The sequence below is a fragment of the Lissotriton vulgaris genome, chromosome 1_1, assembly GCF_964263255.1.
Source record: "Lissotriton vulgaris chromosome 1_1, aLisVul1.2, whole genome shotgun sequence".
NCBI lineage: Eukaryota > Metazoa > Chordata > Amphibia > Caudata > Salamandridae > Lissotriton > Lissotriton vulgaris.
Window position 1 is genome coordinate 1,616,810,903 of NC_141685.1, and position 21,481 is coordinate 1,616,832,383.

The following is a 21,481-nucleotide window of genomic DNA, read 5'->3' on the forward strand; positions in this document are numbered from 1 at the left end:
GTCTAAACTAGGATGGCATGGTGAGCAAAACAATGGATTCAACCCAGATCTCTTGACTGGGGGTGAGTGGTTGAAATGTTTCAGCACTCCGTCCATCATCTTGTTGTGTTTGCTAAGTTCACCCTATATGGCAATGGGTATGCCATGACGTGGGTCCCTTGCTTGCTGTTCCACTGGATTCAAGTTAGCCTGGCTGATGAGGGGTGATAACCTGAAAACGGTCCCAGAATGCTTGTGTCTGGTCACGGCAGGACATGGCCCTGGAGTTCGGGTTGGATTGGTCCCATGAGGACCTGGGTCAAGACTGATTGGCATATGGCTTGGTCTAAACTGGGGTGGCATGATGAGCAAAAGAACAAGGATTTCAAACCAGATCTCTTGACTGTGGTGAGTTGTTGAAAAGTTTCAGCACTCTCTTCATCATGTTGTGTTTACCAGTGGGTCTGCAGCACTTATTGTGCACCTTAAATCATGACCCAGGTCTGCCACAGCAGCCTGAATGCAGTTTTAATCTGCCATGTGGACTTGGCATTTAAGTCACCTTGCCAAGCCTTAAACTCCCCTTTTATTACATATAGTTAACCCCTACGGTAGGCCTTAGGAAACCCATAGGGTAGGGTGCTGGGTGATTAAAAGGATGGACATGTACTTTTAAGTTTTACATGTCCTGGTAGTAAAGAAACTCCTACATTAGTTTTCACTACTGTGAAACCTATCCCTCCCATAGAATAACATTGGGATTCCTTATTACATCTAATAAGCGTATTTTCCAATTAGGAGCTGATAACAATATCATGTTTGGTATTGGAATTGCGGTGAAGAGCCCTATTTAATGGTAAAGTCGGATTTCTTATCACAATTCTAAAAATGCCACTTTTAGAAAGGCATTTTTCTGCCCTTAGCCCTTTGAGCCTGTAGCCTGGCCTGGGTCACACGACTGTGTGTAACGGACAGTGAGGCTTTGTGAATACCTCCTAGACAGTCATGCGATAATAAAGGGATTAGATGTGTCTGGATGGGTCATCTGCTGACAGGATGGGGAGGAGCTGAGCACAGCCCCACTTACAACTGAATAGCCTGTGCTCTGCCTTCACACACAGGGCCTAACGGCCCCACATTGTTACTGCAGCCAGCTTGGAGCCAAAACAGGGGAGACAGGGAATTCCATGCACTTCAAAGCCACTGTCTTGAAGCTTCTAACATCTTCCAGAACCAGGGCACCAGGGTATAAAAGTAGGACCTCAGACACCACTCTTCAGTACACTTGTGGACCTGTGGATACTCTGCTAGGAAGAAGGACTGCTGTGTGGCTTAAAGGACTGCTACTCTGCTGGACTGCTTCTGTAAAGGAACTGGTACCCTTCTGTGCTACCCGCTGACTGCTGCCCTCTTGCCTGTGAAAGAAGAACTGGACCTGCAACTTCCTCTTGTACCCTAAAGTGACTCAAAGCGCTAGTCTGCTGCCCTTTTGATCTGAGCCTCAGGGACTTAAAGAAGAAGTTCGTCATACGATGAAAACACATTAGAGCTACAAATAGCGACCAGTGTAATGATACATCTGGCCCTTGATTATTTATCTCTGTCAGGGGCATGTCAGAACACTTTTTTATAAACCTGCATATCTCTTTCCCAAAAATGTATTGTGACTATCAGCTGCAAGGAATTAAAACCTTCCTATTAAGTGGGGTGCTGCAGTCATTTCACATTTCTTCACTTGAAGAAAAAAACCAGAAGCAGATATGTATAAGGCCTATCGTGGAAAAAATGAACTTCCAGGCAGATAGGCTGCTCCAAAATGTCATAGTGCACTGCACTGCAAATTAGTCCTGCAGTGCAAAATAGTCCCCAGTTCATTTTAAAAATCTCAAAAAAGGTTGCCTAAACACCCAGCTTTGTTATAGTCAACCGTTTTCATTCATAAAATAAATGTTAATCTGTTTTTTTGCTTTTTGCCTTGCATTTAATCAATTTTTCGATGGTGGATATATTCATTTTTCTTGAAACGTTTTCCTCGACTATTTGAATTGCAACTTACGTTGTCAAGTACCAATATAACTCTTTTTGACACCTGATCTACCCAGCCCCCCCCCTTGCGTGGGGGTACATTCAAACATGGATGACCAAGTATTGGCATGCTCGTCTCCTTGACAGGAACAATGTGTATGAGAGTTCAGTTTATCAGGAGATGCCACAAACAAAGGCTGAGGAACAGGGTGGAACTTTTCTTACATTTTCTTACACTTTCCTGTGGGCCACACTCCGTAGCTAGTATAAAGCCAGAGGGGTTCTCTCCCTACTTTCGACATTGCTGGCTCCCACTTTAACTCCTCCACGAGTTACTTCTGAAAAGTATCACTATTGCTGCAACAGTTCCCAGTTAGCGTCAAGGTTTCTCTATTGTAGGGCCTGTGGGCAATCCTCTTCTTATTAAGGTTTTTCTTGCTAAACGTGGATATTACTGAAGCCTTCAATGTTAAGAACTTCCCCACTGGCAAACAGAATTCCTTAGTTGAATGATTAAGTATTGAAGAATCTAAAGAATATATCAATTACTACAGTGGGTCTATACATTGCGCTGGACCCTCTGGAGGCTGTTCTAGCTCTTCTCCTTGCACTCTTTATTGGAAAGACCATCATACCATGGCTCCTCTTTATAAGGAACAACAGCCTAGATCAAGTCTAGAGCAAGAGCCAGTCCCATATGGAAATGCAGATTCCTACACAGGCGTCAGACTCCATAAAGCTAAGAGGCTCTGCAAGCCCAAGCAGACTCCTAAAGCCCAGTTTCTCCAATATAATGTTATAGTACCACTTCAGACTTCCTCTGGCTCACATAATCACATAGGTCTCTAACGTCTATCCCTGGAGTGGTATCACCCATAAATAGGGTAGCCATATTTAATTAAGTGTGCTTGTATTCTAAATAATCAGACGATGCACCTTTGAACAGACATCAGTCATTGTTACATGTTTGACCTTCGTAGACCTTGGAGTACACCATGTAGTCAGAATGTTCAAACAGCACAAGCATACCCTCCTAGCCCAGAGGCCTCTGGACACCAATAAACCTATCTCTAAACATCAATCTGGTCGAACTGAGAGTAGACAGATGAGCTGTTAAGACATTGTACCTGTGCCCTAAAGACTTTCTTAAAAGGGAGTGAGATCAAGGAAAATTGCCTCTTTATTCTGGTTCCTTAAGCAGAGATTCATGGACAGGACTTTTTTGATGAGGTTGAATGATGAGTTTCTCCGTCATTTCATTCCCTTCCTCATACCCAAACTGATGGTACCAAGTTGGTGGACTCTCTTAATAGTGTTCATGTGGCACACCAAGACATGGTATCTGAATTTCTGCAAACACCCTTCAACAGCATTCTCCCTTTGACCCAAGTTCTCAGAATAATGCAACCTAGCCGCGGAGTTCCTACAGTTCAGTCATCGATGACTGCCTCAGAAGGGTTGTGACATATTTGCTTACTTAAATGTTGGTTGTTCCACCAACCTGACATACTAAAGAAAGTAAAATAGATTATGCGTTGGTGGCAAACAAGAATTTGAATCATGTTATCAGCAAGTCTTATGAGATTATTCTACACAGTCAACTCATGGCCTCATCAGTTACCCAACATGCAGAGTACACACAGAAGTACTGTGAATCCACAGCAAAATACCATTTCAGAAAACCCTTTTTCTTCTTCCTGGCTATCTCAGTCCACACATCCAGGATCACAACAATATCCGCATATCTTTCACAGCCATTCAAAGCAGTTCCAATTTAGGAAAGAGCTGAAGAAACATGTCTTCAAATAATGCTGCATCTAAATGCCTAGAGATTTCCCATCTTCTCTTTTATTTTTTGCATCCTCCTCACTCTGTGCCCTAGAAAGGCTCCCTGACTGCATTCTTTCTCTTTTTTGCCCTGTACTGCATTCCGCTGCCTCTCTCTAGGTTTGCACTTTATAAATATCACATGCGGTCAAATGCAAAAGATTTCCTGAGAGGCCTACATAGAAAATTACTTATGGGAAATTAATGATTGCTTTTTGAGACTAATGTTGGGCCCTCACAAAACAATGTTTTACAAGGAACTAAAATACTTGGCTAGGAGATGAATTTCTTTGTAACATTCACCTCAGGCAGGAGGGTGAATGAGTTTCATGCTCATTTGGCTGATAAACCGTATTACAAGTTGTTAGACCTGTCATCCTTAGGGTGGCGTTCCCCCAAACTTTTTGCCTGCTTCCACTTTTTGCTGTTTTTTGTTGACTGTAAGACTCTGAACACTTTACCACTGCTGACCCGTGCTAAAGTGCCAGTGCTTCCCCCTAAACACAGTGACATTGATATATACCTGATTAGCATATTTTGTTATCTCCTAAGTCCCTGGTAAAGCGTTATACCATATACACATGACCGGTAATCTAAATTCTACTAGTGGGCCTGCAGCACTGGTTGTGCCACCCACACAAGTAGCATTTCAAACCTGTCTCAGGCCTGCTATAGCAAAGCCTGGATGTGTAGTTTACTATCACTTCGACTTGACATTTAAAACCAGTTGCCAAGCCTTAAACTCCTCTTCCATTACACATATGTCACCCCTAAGGTAGGCCCTAGGTAGCCCTAAGGGCAGGGTGCTGTGCAAGTAAAAGATAGGGCATGTACTTTTAAGCTTTACCTGGCCTGGTAGTGACAAACAGCTAATTGTGTTTTTCACGACTGACAGGCCTACTCCTGTCATAAGGTAGCATTGGTAATTCCTTTAAACACTCTTAAACTGTAATTCCTGATTAGAAAGGAGTAGCTGCCTCATGTTTCATATCCTTGGAACAGTAATGATAAATCCTCTATACTGGTAACGCTGGATTTAACATTACTATTTTAGAAATAGAGTGGGGTAGGCCCAAAAACCAGAAGCTAGATGGGGCCTGGTTAATATGCACAACAAGAAATCTAGCTACCACTTTTTTTGCTGTCCTCTACTTAAACAGACAAAGGACCCATACCTTAACTCATTGATCCTGGTTATTTATTCAACCACTTATTTTACTTTTTTTTCGTTTTGGGTATAAGTACTGGGGCGCTGACCTTACCAAGAGAGTACACTACTGGACCTGTGAAGTACTCTGCCAGGAGTAAAGACTGCTGTGCTAAAAGGATTGCCACTCTTCTTGACTGACTGTTCTGAAGGAACTGCTTCTCTGCTTTGCTGAGCTGCCCTGCTTCTTGCTGCTTTCTGCCCCGATGAGGACAAGGACTAGACCTATCTCACTAGAACCCAGAGTGACTCCAAGTGCCTGCTCCCTGTTCTGAAGTCTCTGGGCCATCAAAGACTTCCTACAACCCTGCTGCTGGTGTGGGCTCTGAAATCCGTGAGCACTACGGTGCCTGAGGTGCCAATCCAGTCGCGTGCTTCAGAAGTGGTTTCTGGAACTGTTTCTTAAATATCGACACAGTGATGACTGCGCTGATTGGAACTCAATGCATTACCCTTTGACGCCAGAGCCGATCGACGAAATTGTCTTGATGGACTGCAGAGCTCAACGACGGACAGCATGGCTTGGCAACAATGCAGCGCCTGCATTGTAAAGGGGTTCAAAAAGGAAGCCTTTATCGACTGCACAGATTGGGGATGACGCGTCGCCTTCATCCACGGGATCGATGCAGCGCCTCCTCGACTCTTCGCATTGAGACTTTGACATGGACCCTTGCTCCATCCAAGGTACTTTGTCAGTGGGACCAGTCTGATTCCTGTAGCCGGCCTTCCCTCCATCGCAGTTGACCTCAATTATGAATTTACCCTGGTTTAGAGTTACCTCAAATAACAGTTTAGCGCTATTGACTTTGAATCACTATTTTTAATTTATTCTTTAAAAACTCCTAACTCCAGTTCTACATTTTAAATTTTTGTAATTTTAGTATTGAGTTACTCATTAAATTATTGTCTATTTTTCTAAACCTGTGTGGAGTTTTTTGTGGTGTTTTCATTGTGTTACTGTGTGAGTGTGTTGCACAAATACTTTACACATTGCCTCTTGAGATAAACCTTACTGCTCTCTGGAGAGGGTGAACACAGGCTATCGTTTAATGTGTATCTAGCTTACCCTGACTAGGATTGTGGTCCCTACTTGAACAGGGTGCATACCTCTGCCAAGTAGAGACCCAGTTTCTACCACAAGTTATATAATAAAGAAGTACCCATTTGCAGTCACCTGACGGTCAAAATTAAAAGCAATTTTTAGAATTTACATTAACCAAAATGTTTTCTTACCAGTTATCTTCAAATAACTATCCAGCTGGGAAAAAAACATCAACCCATTAGACGTCAAAAGTCTTTAATCTATTATGTTGAAATTTGTGTTAACATCATTGTTGTTTCTAGTTTATCGCATGGCCAAAAAAGAACGTTTTAGCAAATAAATGTAAAACTAGTAGGCTACCTCATCTTTGCTATTGCAAAAGGTAACAGGCAATTACAGGGCTGAGTTAGCACCCACGCCACAAGGGAAAAATTCTCAGCAGCACATTTTCTGGCTCAAATCTGTAAAGAAGCACCATGGAAAGGTTTAAAAATGTTGTCCCATCACTATTGTCTGGGAAGTGATGCCAGATGGACACTCAAATAGGCTTGGTGGTATTGAAAATATGTTCAAATGAAGATAATCTTTTTATTCGTTCTAAGGTACTTATTGCTTGTTATTGTATTCAAAAACAGGATTCAAAATACAGGAGAAAATTATGTTCCTTTAAATATATTTTGCTAACATAGGCCTCATATCTAACCAAACAATCACTTAGAGGACGGTTTACTTACTATAATTGATTAGAATCTGACCACGATAGGGATTTGAGAGTGCTACTCTGTTATCATGGCAAAGAATGGACAAAGAAACAAGACTTCCTGATTTTAGAAAGAAAATCTCTAAAGCAAACAAAAATATTAATATGATAACATTAACTATTTTACCAGAGGCCCTCTCCTTGACATCTTTATTTACAGGTAAATTACGTAATTTTCTCAAGCATGAGTATTCTTTCCAGATTTCTGTGATCATGTGTTTCATGCAGCCTCCCCAGCTTTCAAAAATGTGAACAAAATATAATTGCTAAAAAGTCAAAATGCTTAGCACCAATCCCTTACCTCACACAGGTTCTGTCCATTTTTCAAAAGTGTCAGTCGTGGTACACTCAAGGGTCCCACAAGTGCATTTTTTAAAGTTTCAAAAAGTGGTTTCCTGGCTCCTCCAAGACCATTGAGATGATTTTTTTACCATATGAGTCTGGTATACCCAAACTTGAAAGCTACTTTTACAGGTAGGTAATCTTCCTTTTGTCTCTGTTATGTGTTCGTGACTGCGTTTATCCATGTGACGTGTGTCTGCGTTTATTAATGTGATGCCCCTATTCATCTGACTTTCATTTCTTTTTATGCCTCTCTGATTACCCACTCAGTGCCTCTCTGATTATTCCTCTGTGCTAATAAGTGTGTCCATATGATGTTTATGTAAACACTCGATGGATGTGTCCTGTTTACATCTATGTAATGTGTGTATGTGCATACACCTCTCGCCTATCATTATACATATGATGTCTAAGTACCTCTGTGCTCGTCTCTGTGATTTTCATGTCCATACACTGTATGATTGTCCATGCATGTGAGCATGTATGTTTGACCATGGTCCTCTGTCATCATTCGTGTAAAGGTCAGGTGCAGACTTTCACATGCCATTCTGTCCATGTTCCTCTGTGTTCTACATGTGAATCATATGTGCATGCTGTTTATCCATACCCTGGCCCTTGTCTATTTTACTACCACCCGTCAAATCCCCCGTGCATCATGCATTTCTTACCCAACTCCTCCAGCTCAGCCGTCATGGACTTGGAACGCAGGGTCAGAGTCGTGCTGGGCGCCCTCTTGGGAGGAGGTGGAGCTGAAAGGAAAAGAGAAGGTACTTTGGATTTCTTCTCCAACAGTTTACGCGGGGTCACCAGGGGCATATACCATTTCTTCTCTACGGCCTGTATCTCTTCATACTGCCGTGAGGAGGAGTCACACTGCTGTAGCATTCTATTCAGGTTGCGGTTAGAAGGATTTTTTTTCATGGTTAGGGTAGGAAAACCTCCCAGTTTCCCCGCTGAGCCGAATGGTCCAAACAAAGTTTTTGAGTGTGACCATGAGGCACCATCGGAGGATCAGAGAGCCTTGTTCATCATGGTGCAGCCCACTCCATAAACCCACTCCCTGCACTCTTCTGGGTTTAGCATCTTAGAAGGTTAGTGTAAAGGAAGCTTCAAGCAGTGTTCATTTAAATTTTAAGTCGCTTCCTCCGACTAGTGTGTGACACTGTCAGGGTCTCCCATGGTGTTTCTTGTTCTGCATTGGCCATGAGTGTGATTGGAGGCTCGGGCGAGGGAAGATCCTATACACTTTGGCTATGGAAAGCATGTCTCCTCAGGCAAGAAACATAAGTGAACCACCCTCAGTTCATGTTCCTGGCCACACTGCTCCAAGAATCTTGTAATGAGGTCCTGCAACGTCTATGCCACAAATCACACTCCCATGACTGGCGGCACCCCATGACAAACCAGTTCAGCAAACTCAAGCTCCCACTTCAAGGCCCCAGAGCTACATATAGTGCTGCAGCAGCAATTAGTATAAGAGAAAGAGACACTTCACAAGCCGTCCTCAAATTGTAATAAAAGTCTGAAAGCAGGGGTGAGACAGGGGGTGAAGGAAGAATGGAAGGTCGAGGTTGGCAGACACAAGGGATCGTCCATCAGTCCTCTTTTGCAATATTTGCAATTCCGGTGTTCATGGTAACATTTGGACTTGGGGACCCTCTGCTCTCGCTTGCATTATCTTTTCCTGTTTGGCCTAATTTCATTCTCAGTCTCTCTTTGTTGCAATCGTTCTTCACCGACCTCCTGTGTGGTTATGTGTCTCTTGTTTTCTCAGTATCTTCTATATTCATCCTCTCTGCCTTGCTCTCTCTTCGGCTATTTTGACTCCATCATTTCTGTTCCTCATTTTTGACCAACCGCCTATTTTGTTTTCCCTCTTTTTGTGTGGATTGCCTAAGTTGCTGCTTACTCCGAGGCTGCACTGGTGAATGGCAGATCGTCTTCAGTCTCTAGCTTTCTCTTCCACTGGTGTTCTCATGTAGGCCTGTCTGACTCTCTTCCACTCTTATGCCAAGAACTCTCACTGCTTGTGCCCTCTCTTGGTGGTGTTATGTGTCTCTCTGCGTGGCTCGCTTGCTCTACATCTCTCATGATGGTAGTATGTCTCTGCGATGTTTTTTTTCTTTTCCTTGTGCATATCTGTCTGTCTCGCTCGCTTACTCTCTATCCTCTCCTGATCACAATATATCCGTCTGTCTCTCGTGCCCTTTTTTCCCCTCAGTTTTTCCCCTCTGTTTCTCGGCTGATTTTTTCTTTCTCCCAGTTCTTCCTGAACAATATAGGATGCAACGCGCTGCCGTTTCCTTGGCAACCAGTGCTTCAGCTGGAGCTGCCTGTGCTTCTGTCGAGACCCCACTCGGGGCGTCTCCAGCACGGGAGATGAGCTTTCGCGGGCCCTGATTATCTGCAGTGATTTGTGTGAAGGAGGAAGACCTGTGTTTGGCGAGGGAGCGGCATTCCGAGATGCAGGGAGCGAAGGAAGGTGTGCGGGTCCGTGGAGCATCCGATCCGGACCGTTCTCCCTTCCAGAGCTCAAGAGCCCTGGCAGTGCAGAGACGCGGGTGGGGATAGTGCTGTTTGCTGCTGTAGATCATCAGTGATGGGTGCAAGCTTCCCACCGCACGTGCGCACGCACAGCCATCCTCCTCTGCCAAGAACCGTCTCTCTCAGACGGGGATGCGAGCCGAGGACACACCTCCAGAGAAGATGCACGCAGGGTGAACGCAGCGTTTCAAGGCGGCGGAAGACGAAGCCCGTCGATTCCAAAATCCACTGGCAGACGCCGGGCCGATCCGCCGCGCAGAGACCGCGCTTCTGCAGTGACACCGTAATTACCGCTCTGACTGACACTGCTGCCACCACTCCGCCTCCTCGGCATCCGCGCCTTTTGGATTCCACGGCAGTCTTCCAGGGTCTCTGCTTTTCTTTCCCGTCTCTCCGCGTACGTTTTGCTCAGGCAGCTCCCTGGCGGCAGCCAGGGCCACCCATCTCCCTCTGCCCCAGCTCAGTGGCATTCAGCTCTGGCGGAGGGTGGCAGCCGCGCAGGTCCACCGGGGTACAGGGCGCATAGACCAAATCAGGGCTGAGTCCCACTGGGAGGGCGCACCTCCATCTCTCCCCAGCCGGCGGTGCTGCGTTCAGCGGACGCTCTCCTCTCACCGCGCCAGCCTCTCCCTGCAGCTCTTGGCAAGTGTCGGCAAGTTCTCAGTACTCTGGTGGTGATGGCATCGGATGAAAGAGGCACACACTTCTCCATCCCCTCTGCAGTCTCCTCCCGAGCTCCCTCCCCTCGCCCCTATGTCCCTCCTCCCCTCACAGTTCTCACTCCCCCTGCCATCTGGGACTGGTGAGAGACGGACAGCATGTGGCGGTCCAACGCGGCGCACGAGGCACCTGTTTCTACGCTTCCTAGCGCCGGTAATTACGCGCACAGCAAGGTACAACAGCCCATGATCAACATCCACACACATACATACATACATGCTGTACCACGCCTCTCGCCAACATGCAAGTGCACGTTATACCAAGCAAGCAACACTCAGCTCTTCCCTCTGGCCTTACACAGAAACAGAAACATCCCTGTAGTGGGAAGGGAAACAAGGTCGCTTACACTGCTCCCCAACACAAGGGCCTATTCTTCAGCCTATCTTCAATGCCCCATGGAAGAGTGGAAGACGGGTTATACTAGTGGTGGGCACTGTTTCTCCTCCGTCTCAGGCTCAGGGTATTGATAATTGAGAAGGGCCGGCCAGTATTTCCTTGATTCTACCGTGGTACCCATGACCCGGCCTTACTGATTTGATTTATCCATTTGTAAAGCGTGCGAATGCCCGAGGGAGTCTTGGCGCTATGAATGATCGCAGACTGCTGGGACAGGCAGCTAGAGCAGGGCAGTGAAGAGCCAAGTTTTGACTGCCTTTCTAAAGGATCCCAAAGATGGGCTGTTTTTTATGGAAAGAGGCAGCCGGTTCCAGGCTCGCGCTGTGTGCAGCAAGAAGCTTCTTCCACCCCATCTGGCCCGTGTAAATTTCGGGACCTTGATGAGTTTTAATTGGCTGGATCTAAGAAGTCTGGCTGGCTCGTACAGTTTTAGGTGGGACTTAAGGAATTGAGATCCTGCTCCCTGAAGCGCCTTGTAGGCCAGACACAGTGATTTGAATTGCACCCTTTTTGCAACTGAAAGCCAGTGTAAGGTTTTTAGTTTATGGGTAATTGGCTCAAATTTAGGTGTACCGAGCACCAGCCTTGCGGCTGCGTTCTGTAGGCGCTGTAGTTTGGCTAGGATCTGTACTCTAGCCCCGGCGTACAGACCATTCCCATAGTCTAGCTTCGACAAGGCTAAAGCTGTCACCACTGTTTTTCGTGAATCCTCTGGTTGGTAAGTTTTAGACCTAGGGAATCCTAGACTACATAGGGTAGCCTGGCACAAAGGGGAAACAGCTAACCTCCAAGGCTTTTGTGTAGTACTTACGGAACCCACTCACAGTAACTCAATGTCTTACCACTAAAAATAAAGGACGCCACACCAATTTAGAAAAATACGAATCTTTTATAAAAGAAAGCTATGGTTTCTTGTTTTGGTTCTGCAATAACGTTTCACCTTTTCACATAAAATATTTCTGCATTGGTGTACTTTTACATTCGCAATCTTTACATTACTTTCATTGAATACATTTGCCCCCACCTCTTTCTGATTGGCAGGTGTGTCAAAATTCCACTGTTAGCCTTACTTCTTATTATTTGATCTCAATATACAGTTGGTAAATAGCTAAATGACACTTTCCTATAAGAGAATCAAGTTCTACATTACCATAGGAACTGTAAGACAATATCAGCTGGAAGGATCAGTTGTGCAACAAGAGGACCTTACTGTTGTATGAGTAACTGGATTAGGCAGCTGGATATCTGAAAGGAGACAGGGTAATTAATACCTCAATACATTTAGCCCCCTAGATTCCTCTAAGCACTCATGGGAAAGCTGGGATATTTTGTACACCTATTATTTCTCAAAGAAAGCTTTCCTCTACAGCTTAGTTCATATACTGCATTACGGCCAGTTCCTCTCCTCCTGTAATGCCTGCCTGCCCTATTGCCTTAGTTCTAAAGTCCCTTTCGGACGTCTCACCACTTGTCAGGTAATTTTTATGAGTGTCACAGTTCCAGGCTAAAGCGGCACAACTCAGTTAGTGGTTTGTCTCGTACAGCCCAAGCACCGGAGGAAGCGCCACTGAAGGAGGCTCGTACTTTGTTCACGCCCGGCACCTGGAAGCGTTTCTTTTCACCGCCCCCCACCAGAGTACTCTTCCCAGCTTACTTTATTGAGCGTCCAGCTTCAGGGTAGTTCTCTCATCGGTACCTTCTTCGCCGTTACGACGCACCTTCCACGGCTGCTCACTGGGGGGGGGTCCGAAGAAGCTCCAGCGACGCTCTTCCGCCCGGCTTCCCTCACTCCTGACTCCGCCTCCGACCAACCTCCTGGGCGTCCGTCGTCTTCTTCTGTTGCCGCCGCCGGCCTCCTCACACAGGGCTCCGCCTCCGCCCAGCCTCCTCAGCTACGTCAGGCACGAAAGTCGCGTCTTCGACGAAAAGGGAAACCACCGCTGACACTCAGCTGATCACGCTGACTCTCGCTCCCACATGTAGCGGGGGAACTCGTATCAGCGGGGGGGGGGGGTCACCGCCTCACAGTCGGACCTGCAGATAGGCGATCGCGACTTCACCCAGTAAGTCCTCGTTCTCTCAGGTCATTCACAGAGCCCACGACTCATTACGCTACAAAGTGCTTTTGGCTTGAGTTCATAAAGTTGCTGTTTCCCCTGTTGGTGTGGGGATGGCAGGGCTGCATATAAATATTGTGGGGGTAAATTGGGACTAGGTTTGAGTCCCGCAGACAGGGATCGGTCAACAGATGAGGGGTCACATCAATAACGAAGTGCAGCTGGCCCACAGGACAGTCTTTCTTCCTATAAAGCGCCTTCCTCCTCACTGAGCCGCCTCACTCCTCTCCAGTCCCACCCCACTACCTCTGGTCACTTCTCTCTCCTAAAATGGCCGCCCTGTCACTGGCCTTATATAGGCTAGCCCTCAGCTGCTAGAATTAGCCAGAAGGTTCTAGAGCTTTCCTTATGTAAGCCAATGGGTCAGCAGCACTGAGGGAACCGTTATGGCAGTTGCCAGCCACCATTTTAGGTCTCTGTGTTGATCAGTTTCTTCTCTGAGGGGAACTAGGCCCTAAAGAAAAATCACCATAGGTAAGGCAACACCTAGCCCCTTGACAACACTGAACAAATTCTGGTGAACATGAAAAAGAATTGGGAACACTAGGAGGCCAAAGGGGACAAAATAAATAATTAACAGTAAAGACACACCCAGAGGCAGACAGGTCTAACAGTAAGGTAGTATTTTTTTTTATCATTTTTACGATGAACCAGACTGTTGAAGCTAGTTTGCTGGCTTGGGCGTCAAATGCAAGATTGGTATCCAGAGTGATGCCCAGGTTTTTCACATTTTCTGACGGATCTGGACACCTACCCAGGTTACTAGGCCACCAGGCTTGGGACCAGACATTTGCATCGCCCCCCCAATAGCATCACCTCGCTCTTGTCCCCATTAAGTTTTAGGCAATTATTCAGCATTTAGTGGCTGACCTGTGACATACATAGTTTACATTTTTCTGCCGTCTCATTTACTTCCTTACTGATGGACGCCACAATTTGGGTGTCGTCGGCGTAGGATACTGGAGTGAAGCCGTAACCCCTTATGATTTCTGCTAATGGGGCAACATATAAATTAAAAAGGGTGGGGCTCAGAGAGGACCCCACATGGTGAACTGAATAATTTAGATTTGGCCTCTCCTAGTTCAACCGAGAAAGTCCTGTTCCCTAGGTAGGAAACAAGGAGGGTACATGCTGAGTCGTGGACCTTTGCTGCTCTCAAACGGTTCAAGAGAGTCTCATGGCTGACCGTGTCGAAGGCCGTCGATAAGTCTAATAAAACCAAGGCGGCCTTCCATCCATCATCCAACACATTCCTGAGTTCCTCCACCGCTGTAAGCAGTGCCGTTTCCGTTCTGTGTCCCTCCCGAAAACCGAACTGAGAATAATCCAGCCAGTTACCGTCCGTCAGATAACGAGATAGCTGTTTATTTAACAGTTTCTTGAGAATTTTTGCAGCGAAAGGAATCCTGGCTATGGGTCTATAATTGCCCGGTTCCTCGCGATCCAGATTCAATTTTTTTAAAAGTGGCATCCCCGATATAATTTTCCAGTCATCAGGGAAAGTACCGGTTCTTAGAATTTGTGCTAATAGTTTTTCCAGAAGGGAGCTCAGCTTCTCTGGGAAGAGCTGCATCACTCTAGGCGGGCAGGGGTCCATTGTACTGCCTGAACAAGTGGTAATCACCTCCTGTAGAATTTGATCTGCTGTTGGCGGGGTAAATTGGAACAATGTAGGTTGGGCTGACTGTTCCACTGTGTTTGATATGTGTGTAGTATCCTGATCTGAGTTAACTGGGTGGTGTATTTGAAAGGAATCATAAACTAATGAAACTTTGTTGAGAAAAAATTCACCCAATGAGTTACAGACGTCTGATGATAATGCCTCTGGGCTATTATTTTCAATTTTTGATAATTTTTTTACCGTGGCAAAGAGAGCTGTACTATAGCCTTATAGCCCGCCGTAGAGGGCTATACCGGCTATTAAAGGCCCTTTCCAGCGTTAAAGGCCCGAGCCGAAGGCGAGGGCCTTTAACAAGGGAGAGGGACTTTAATAGCAGTATAGCCCATCTACGAAGGGCTATAAGGCTATTAGAACATTTTGTCACTAGAGGACAGAATGTTCTAAAAAAAAAAACAAAGCCTTTTGGAAGCGTGAGGGGATTGGAATCCCCTCGGGCTCCCTGAAGCCTTTGTTCATAGCCAGAGCTGTGAACAAAGAAACATTGGAATGTTGGAGCTCCAGGCTTATACCAGCCATTATAAGCCCAGAGCACTCCATTGTTTTCAGTGGAGCTCCCAACATTCCAATGTTCTAATAGAGTTTTTAGACTCATTAATTTTTAGCACAAAGTATTTGCTTTTTTCAGTCATCGTCAATTTTTTATAGCTGGCTAGGGTCGCCTTATATTCTTCTTTGAGCTTGATGTCATAGTTAGATCTCCACTTTTTCTCTGCCCTTCTGCAAGTCTGTTTTTGTGCTTTCAGTGCTTCTGAAAACCATGGCTGTGAGGGTGTTTTCCTTTTGAAAGTCACTCTCCTTTGTGGAACTGCAACCTGGACTGCAGCATCTATCCACCCATTGACATGTTTGCAGGCTATATTGCTGTCCAAAGCAAGATCTGGGTAGGATGAACAGAGCTTGTCAAGAAGAGTCTGTGAGTTGACTTTTGACCAGTCGGGATAGGTAGTACTCCTGGGAGTTTCAGCTGGCCTTCCAGTGTCTTCTTTAATTTCCACTGAGAAGGTGACCAACTCTTACTCAAGATGGTAAGAGGTTTGGGCCCAGTAACGATACAGGCAATACATACGAATGCATAATTTGATGAAGCGAGGGTACAATGCACTGGATTTCGTGGAACGTAGTAGTCTAAAACGGAAGACAGACGATACAATAGTACAAACAACCGCAAAGGTGCACCACATAAGTTGTTACAGTTGTAATGGAAATGATATATCTTGGAGATGTAGTTGTTCTTCTTCAAATTCTTTATTTTCAAAAACATTCAGTCAAACATAAACAGCCGACGCGTTTCGTCCCAACCTGGGACTTCTTCAGGGCTTTAAGTTGTTCGGACGTCGCATGCGTGGGAGAAGTGCCGTGGCGTGGTCTTGGGCTCTCCTTGCCAGCTATAGTAAGTCTTATTGTGACGGTACTTCCCGCTGTTAGTGATTTTATTCTCAGAATACTGGCGAGAAACAACAAGGCCGATATCTTAGTAAATTCTTCCAATAAATCCTGGATGGATACCAGCTTGCTATATGGATTGATTCAGTACGTATGCTGTATTGCGTGTATCAACGGTGTTGGACTGGAGGTTCTGAGATTCCTATGGAGTGGGGTCGTGGGCACTGTATCCCAGCAGGCCGTTGCAATCAAAGACGGCCGGCGCCCATCCACAACCCTCTTCCTGACCTCCACCTGCAGCGACGTCCTGACTACCAGACTATAAATCTCTGTTCGGTGGGTATGGGCAGACGTTGTTCTGAAAAAGTGAATGTTCTCATACACAGATTGGTAAACTGTACACATAGGCGCAAATTAGAAGTGCCTTGGAGCAGGTTTGAGATAAAAAAAAAAGGCAGAGCAACAATAAAAACAACTTTTCACTGTCTCACTGTCTCATACATCAAGTTCTGCATCAGTGAAGGGACCTGCCTATCACACTGAGCCGCTGCCTCTCATATCTGCCCCCCTGAGCATTAGTCTCCTGATTCCAAGGAGGAAACACAGGCATCGATACAGTGCACTTATTCATTGACCTCCATAGCTATATTTTGGAATGCACCCTATCTGTGTGATTTTCTACCATTTCTTGGGGCAGTCCTTGCTTTCATATGTTACTTTTTTAGCCAGCATTCACCAATCCATATCTCTTTTCCAGGTTTCAATGTCCGGTAGTGCCCCGGCCCCCCACTTTCAGGAGATATTTCTCTTTGATACACTCAGACATAAAATTGTCCATTTTTTCTGGCATCTGGAGTCTCCGTATCTGTTATGTTATGTTACTGCCATTTATATAGCGCAACAGCTTCCCCAGCAAAGGGGTGTCCCGGCGCTGTCAGCAGAGCAACAAGCACAGAGAGAAAGCAGAAACTACACAGTGGGGGAAAGATGTGTTTTTATGGCCTTCCTAAAAGCCAAGTAGTTAGTATGGCTTCGAATATGAGTGGGCAGTGACTTCCAAAGAAGGGATGCCCTACTGCGGAAGGAACGGCCTCCTGCCCGCACTCTCTGAAACCTTGGGACCCTCACCAAGTGCTGGCCAAGTGAACGAAGCTGGTGTGTGGGGACGTAGGGGGTGACTAGGTTGGCCAGAATGCTGGGAGTGTTGAACTTCAGTGCCTTAAAAGTGATACAAAGCGCCTTAAATTCAATTCTCCTAGCCACCCGCAGCCAGTGTAGCCGATGGATAGTGGCAGACACCGAGCAAGACCTGCGCAGACCAATCAGCGATCTGGCTGCTGCGTTCTGTACCCGTTGTAGCCGAGCAATCTTGGCCTTATTTGCCCCTAGATACAGAGAGCAGACATAATCCAATCTGGACATTATGGCTACCTGAATGATAGTCCGGCGCGTGGGGGGGGTCGAAGAACACCAGTAGAGGTCTAAGCATCTGTAGGAGCCCAAGGCAGGTCCCAGGCACCTTTTTCGTTTGGACTTGATAGCTGAGCGATGAGTCCAACCACACCCCAAGTTTTTTACGGCTAGCTTAGGAGGGGGGGCGCTACCCAGGCTTTTTGGCCACCAATGTTCACTCCATAGACCATGGTCTTTTCCCACCAACAACACCTCTAATTTACTGGCGTTCTGCTGGAGGCAGTTGGCGGTCATCCATTCAGCGACCACCGCCAAATCGCCCTGAAATTTCTGGGTATCCCTCTTGGTTTTACTTGAGAGTGCAACCACCAGCTGAGCGTCGTCGGCAGAGGAGACCATGGTCAGTCTCCTGTTTCTAGCCACCGCGGCCAGCGGTTGGACATAGAGATTGAATAAAAGGGGACTGAGGGAGGAACCTTGTGGAACACCTTGTTTGATAGGGTGAATGCCTGAGACAAAAGGGGAAACGCTAACCATAAATGACTTATCACTGAGGCATGAAGTGAACCACTTCAAGGCCGAGCTGACAATCCCCGCCTCCTCCAGGCGTTGAAGCAGGATGGCGTGGGACACTGTTTGAAACGCAGCGCTAAGATCCAAAAGGATCAGCGCCGACATTTGCCCAGCATCCAGAGCAGAGCAGAGATGTTCTGTCACAGCCAAGAGAGCAGACTCCGTGCTGTGACCAGGTCGAAAACCATTCTGGGAGGGGTCCAACAGGTCATTCTTGGCCAGAAAATCTGAGAGAAGTGAATTAACATGCGCCTCCGTGATCTTGGCTACCCACAGGAGTAGTGAGATGGGGCGATAATCTTCGGGCTTGGCTGGATCCAACAGGGGCATTTTAAGTAAAGGTAGCACCTTTGCATGTTTCCACACCTTGGGCACGGTGGCAGTAGAAAGCTACATATTAATTATCTGCTTCAGGGGGGGTGTAATCATGGACAGCACCGCTCTAAATTGCTCTGGTTTCAGGGGATCAGCAGGTGAACCAGATTTAATTTTCCTGCAGAGAGCTTGCAGTTGGTCTGGGGAGATGGATGCCAGCGACTCCAAGGTGTTAATAGGTTGATCACACCCTGCCATTAGAGAGGTGGTAAAACTGTGGCAGGGAAGGACCTATAGATGTATTCTACCTTCCTAATAAAGAAAGAGGCAAGGTCCTCACATTACTCGTTGGACTGTATTTTCTGCCCTACATTGATCTGCTGTTATTTAAGGCTATAGAGTTTCGAAAATATGCTCTTTGCAGGGTTATCGCTGTTGCGGATTAGGTCGGCATAAAACAAAGCACGCGCCAATTGAATGGCCTTGTGGTAGCCTTTAACTGCAGCTCGATAGATATCTTTCGCATTGGTGTTAAAATCCCTTCTCCAAATACGTACAAGCCTTTTACGCTCTTTGCGCAGGTCAGCCAACTCGCTATTGTACCAAGGATTCGATTGAGTTTTACGGTTCAGAGACAGTTTCTCAGGGATGAGACCATCCAGTGGCTGGCTGATCCAATCTATTAAGTCCCTATAACCTCATTAGGATTATTAGAGAAGCTCGGACAACTAATAGCCAATCGGGGCTGGAAAGTGTCCCAGTCAAGCTTATGCCAAGGGTGTTTAGGCGAGGATGTCTGGTCCAAGCTCCGTAAGGGAGTTATCTCCTGATATAGATCACTGCAATACCCCCTCCCCTGGTCGCCCTGTTAAGGGTGAGAATGCTATACCCTATTGGGAGCACCAGGCTTGGTTCAGTCATATCATCCAAGAGCCACGTCTCGGTAAGAAAGAGGACATCCGGGGAGTGCAGTATCTGGAGTTAAACCAATCAGAATTCAGATTTTATTGCAACCTCTCTGGGAGCCCTTAGTATCTCCTCCCATAACCATCAACAAGTTTCCCCATTTCCTCCTCCCATTGTGCCTCCTCCCATCGTGCCCTAATCTGTTGTAGTGCTTCAGATGAGTACTTTTTGATCGTTTTATACATCAGAGACATGGCTTTTTTGGGCATAGGGTTTTCCAGCAGTGTGTCCTCCAAAGGAGAGGACTTCTCCAGTCCTGCGCCTTTTGGCTTAATTGACCATAGGGCATATCTGACCTACAGGTATTTATAGCTCTCTGCAGCTGCCAATTTATGTTCTCTCACCTGTTACAGAATAGGCACTCCGTCTCTCTCTTCCCACAGGTCCCGACTGTCGAGATACCTATTAGGTCCCATTTGGCGAATCCATGCAGCCTTCCCAGGACCAATGGTGTTGCTGTATCCCATAGCAGGATTCCCTGTGTGAGTTTCTTCCCCCATCCTTGACCGTTTGTCATTTCTTTCCAAAGCTTAATCACTATACTGGTCTTTGGTGGCAGCTGAACCAGGGATTTACTCCCATATAGCACTGCTGGGTATCTCCTGTGGTCCATCACATGCCTGTCCATCTGCCCAGTCATTGACTGTCACCAGCGGGGCCACCGAGTAGTATCTCTGGATGTCTGGCAGGGCTATTCCTCCATCCAACTAACTCCTAGTCAGCTTGGTCAGGGCGATCCTTGCTGGGCTGCTAACTCAAAGTGATGACAGCATTTCCGCCTCTAGCTCCTTAAGTATCTCATAGGAGCCCCAAAAGGGGTATTTTGTAGCACATATAGGAAACATTCAGAGACATCAACATAAAATAGTGCAGCTCTACCCAACAGGGAGGGTGGCAGGGTGCATAATTGTCTAACTGCATCCCCCAGTTTCCTCAGAAGCTGGACCAGATTCTCCGCACAGATGAGCTTTGTTTTCCTGGTTACATATATACCAAGGTACCGAAATACGCCCTCCAAAACCTGCACTTCACATTCTGGTGGCACACTCTGCTTCCTGCCCATGAGTGTATTAGGGACTTACATAAGTTAATTTGTTTGTAAGCATTTATATGAGTCTGGATACCATCATCTCTGGTGTCGGCAGCATAGAGTAGGCTATTGTATGCTTATAAGGATATCCTGTCTTGCCATGTGCCACCACAAACTAGTCCTCTGACCAGCGGACCCTGCCAAACCCAGGTGGCAATTCTCCAGTGCCAAGCAAAAATCAACAGTGACAGTGTCCATTCTAGCCTGGTTCCCGAGTTTCAGGAAGGGTCTAAAGACCTGGCTTTTTACTTGAAAAATCTTTTCCTCCTTGCTCATTGCCTTCAGGATAAATAATATAGTGCCAGGATACCCTGGGGTAATTGCTGCGCTTTACAAAAGTTACTAGCATAACATTTGTGAGTATGCCCCGTTGAACCTGATCTGGCAAGTGGGCTGCAATAGAGTAGTCAAATGAAATAATTATTGTAACTTGAAATCCAATACCCCAGAATTCGGATTTAATTGGTGCAAATATTCCCTCCAATCAAAAGATTTTCCTTTCCCAATGGACCCTAACAAGTAGATTGGCCCTTTCCTGGTTTTCCTTGAGTATATTTTGTGCGGTTTTACCTTGTGAAATGTACCTTGGAAAAATTGTGGGGGTGCAGAATTTATCGCACTTGGTCATTTAATGGGTTTGGTAAAGTAAACTGCACAACTTCTAATTCCTGTGCGGGGTTTACACAGTGGTCTAAATTATCTGGCACACTTGTAATCAGGGCCATGGTATTCAATATGATTCAGGCAAAAACTGGAAACCAAAGAAGTGAACAAGGCATCTGGTACAAGGTGAGTTGCCACATTTCAAATAATCTGAAGTTTAATGTTCAAGCTGCTGCCGAGACCTACACGAAGAAGTTACCAAAGTTTTTAACGTTTTGCTAATTATGGTAGTGATAACAGTGCACCACCCTTGGGAAGGTGAGAAAGCAGATTCTTTTTGAGAAGTTGTATTTTGGGAAAACGCAAGGAAGAGACTGTTAGCCATGTACATTGAAGCTGAAGTTTTTCACATTTTTCCAGGGTTAAGACAAGACTCCAAGTTTCTGTTTTCAATAGGTCTAATTTCACAACTCTATGATACTGAGGATCATTGTTGGA

At 46.0% G+C, this 21,481-nt stretch overlaps 1 protein-coding gene across 1 annotated transcript in view; it reads right to left on the bottom strand.

The window, feature by feature from the left end:
- The window catches only part of SHANK3 (SH3 and multiple ankyrin repeat domains 3), a 1,483,929-nt gene that overhangs the window by 290,572 nt on the left and 1,171,876 nt on the right, over positions 1–21,481 (bottom strand). The window contains exon 17 of the mRNA XM_086918824.1: positions 7,851–7,931. Coding sequence (XP_086774950.1) covers positions 7,851–7,931 — 81 coding nt within the window. The remainder of the gene's footprint in view (positions 1–7,850; positions 7,932–21,481) is intronic.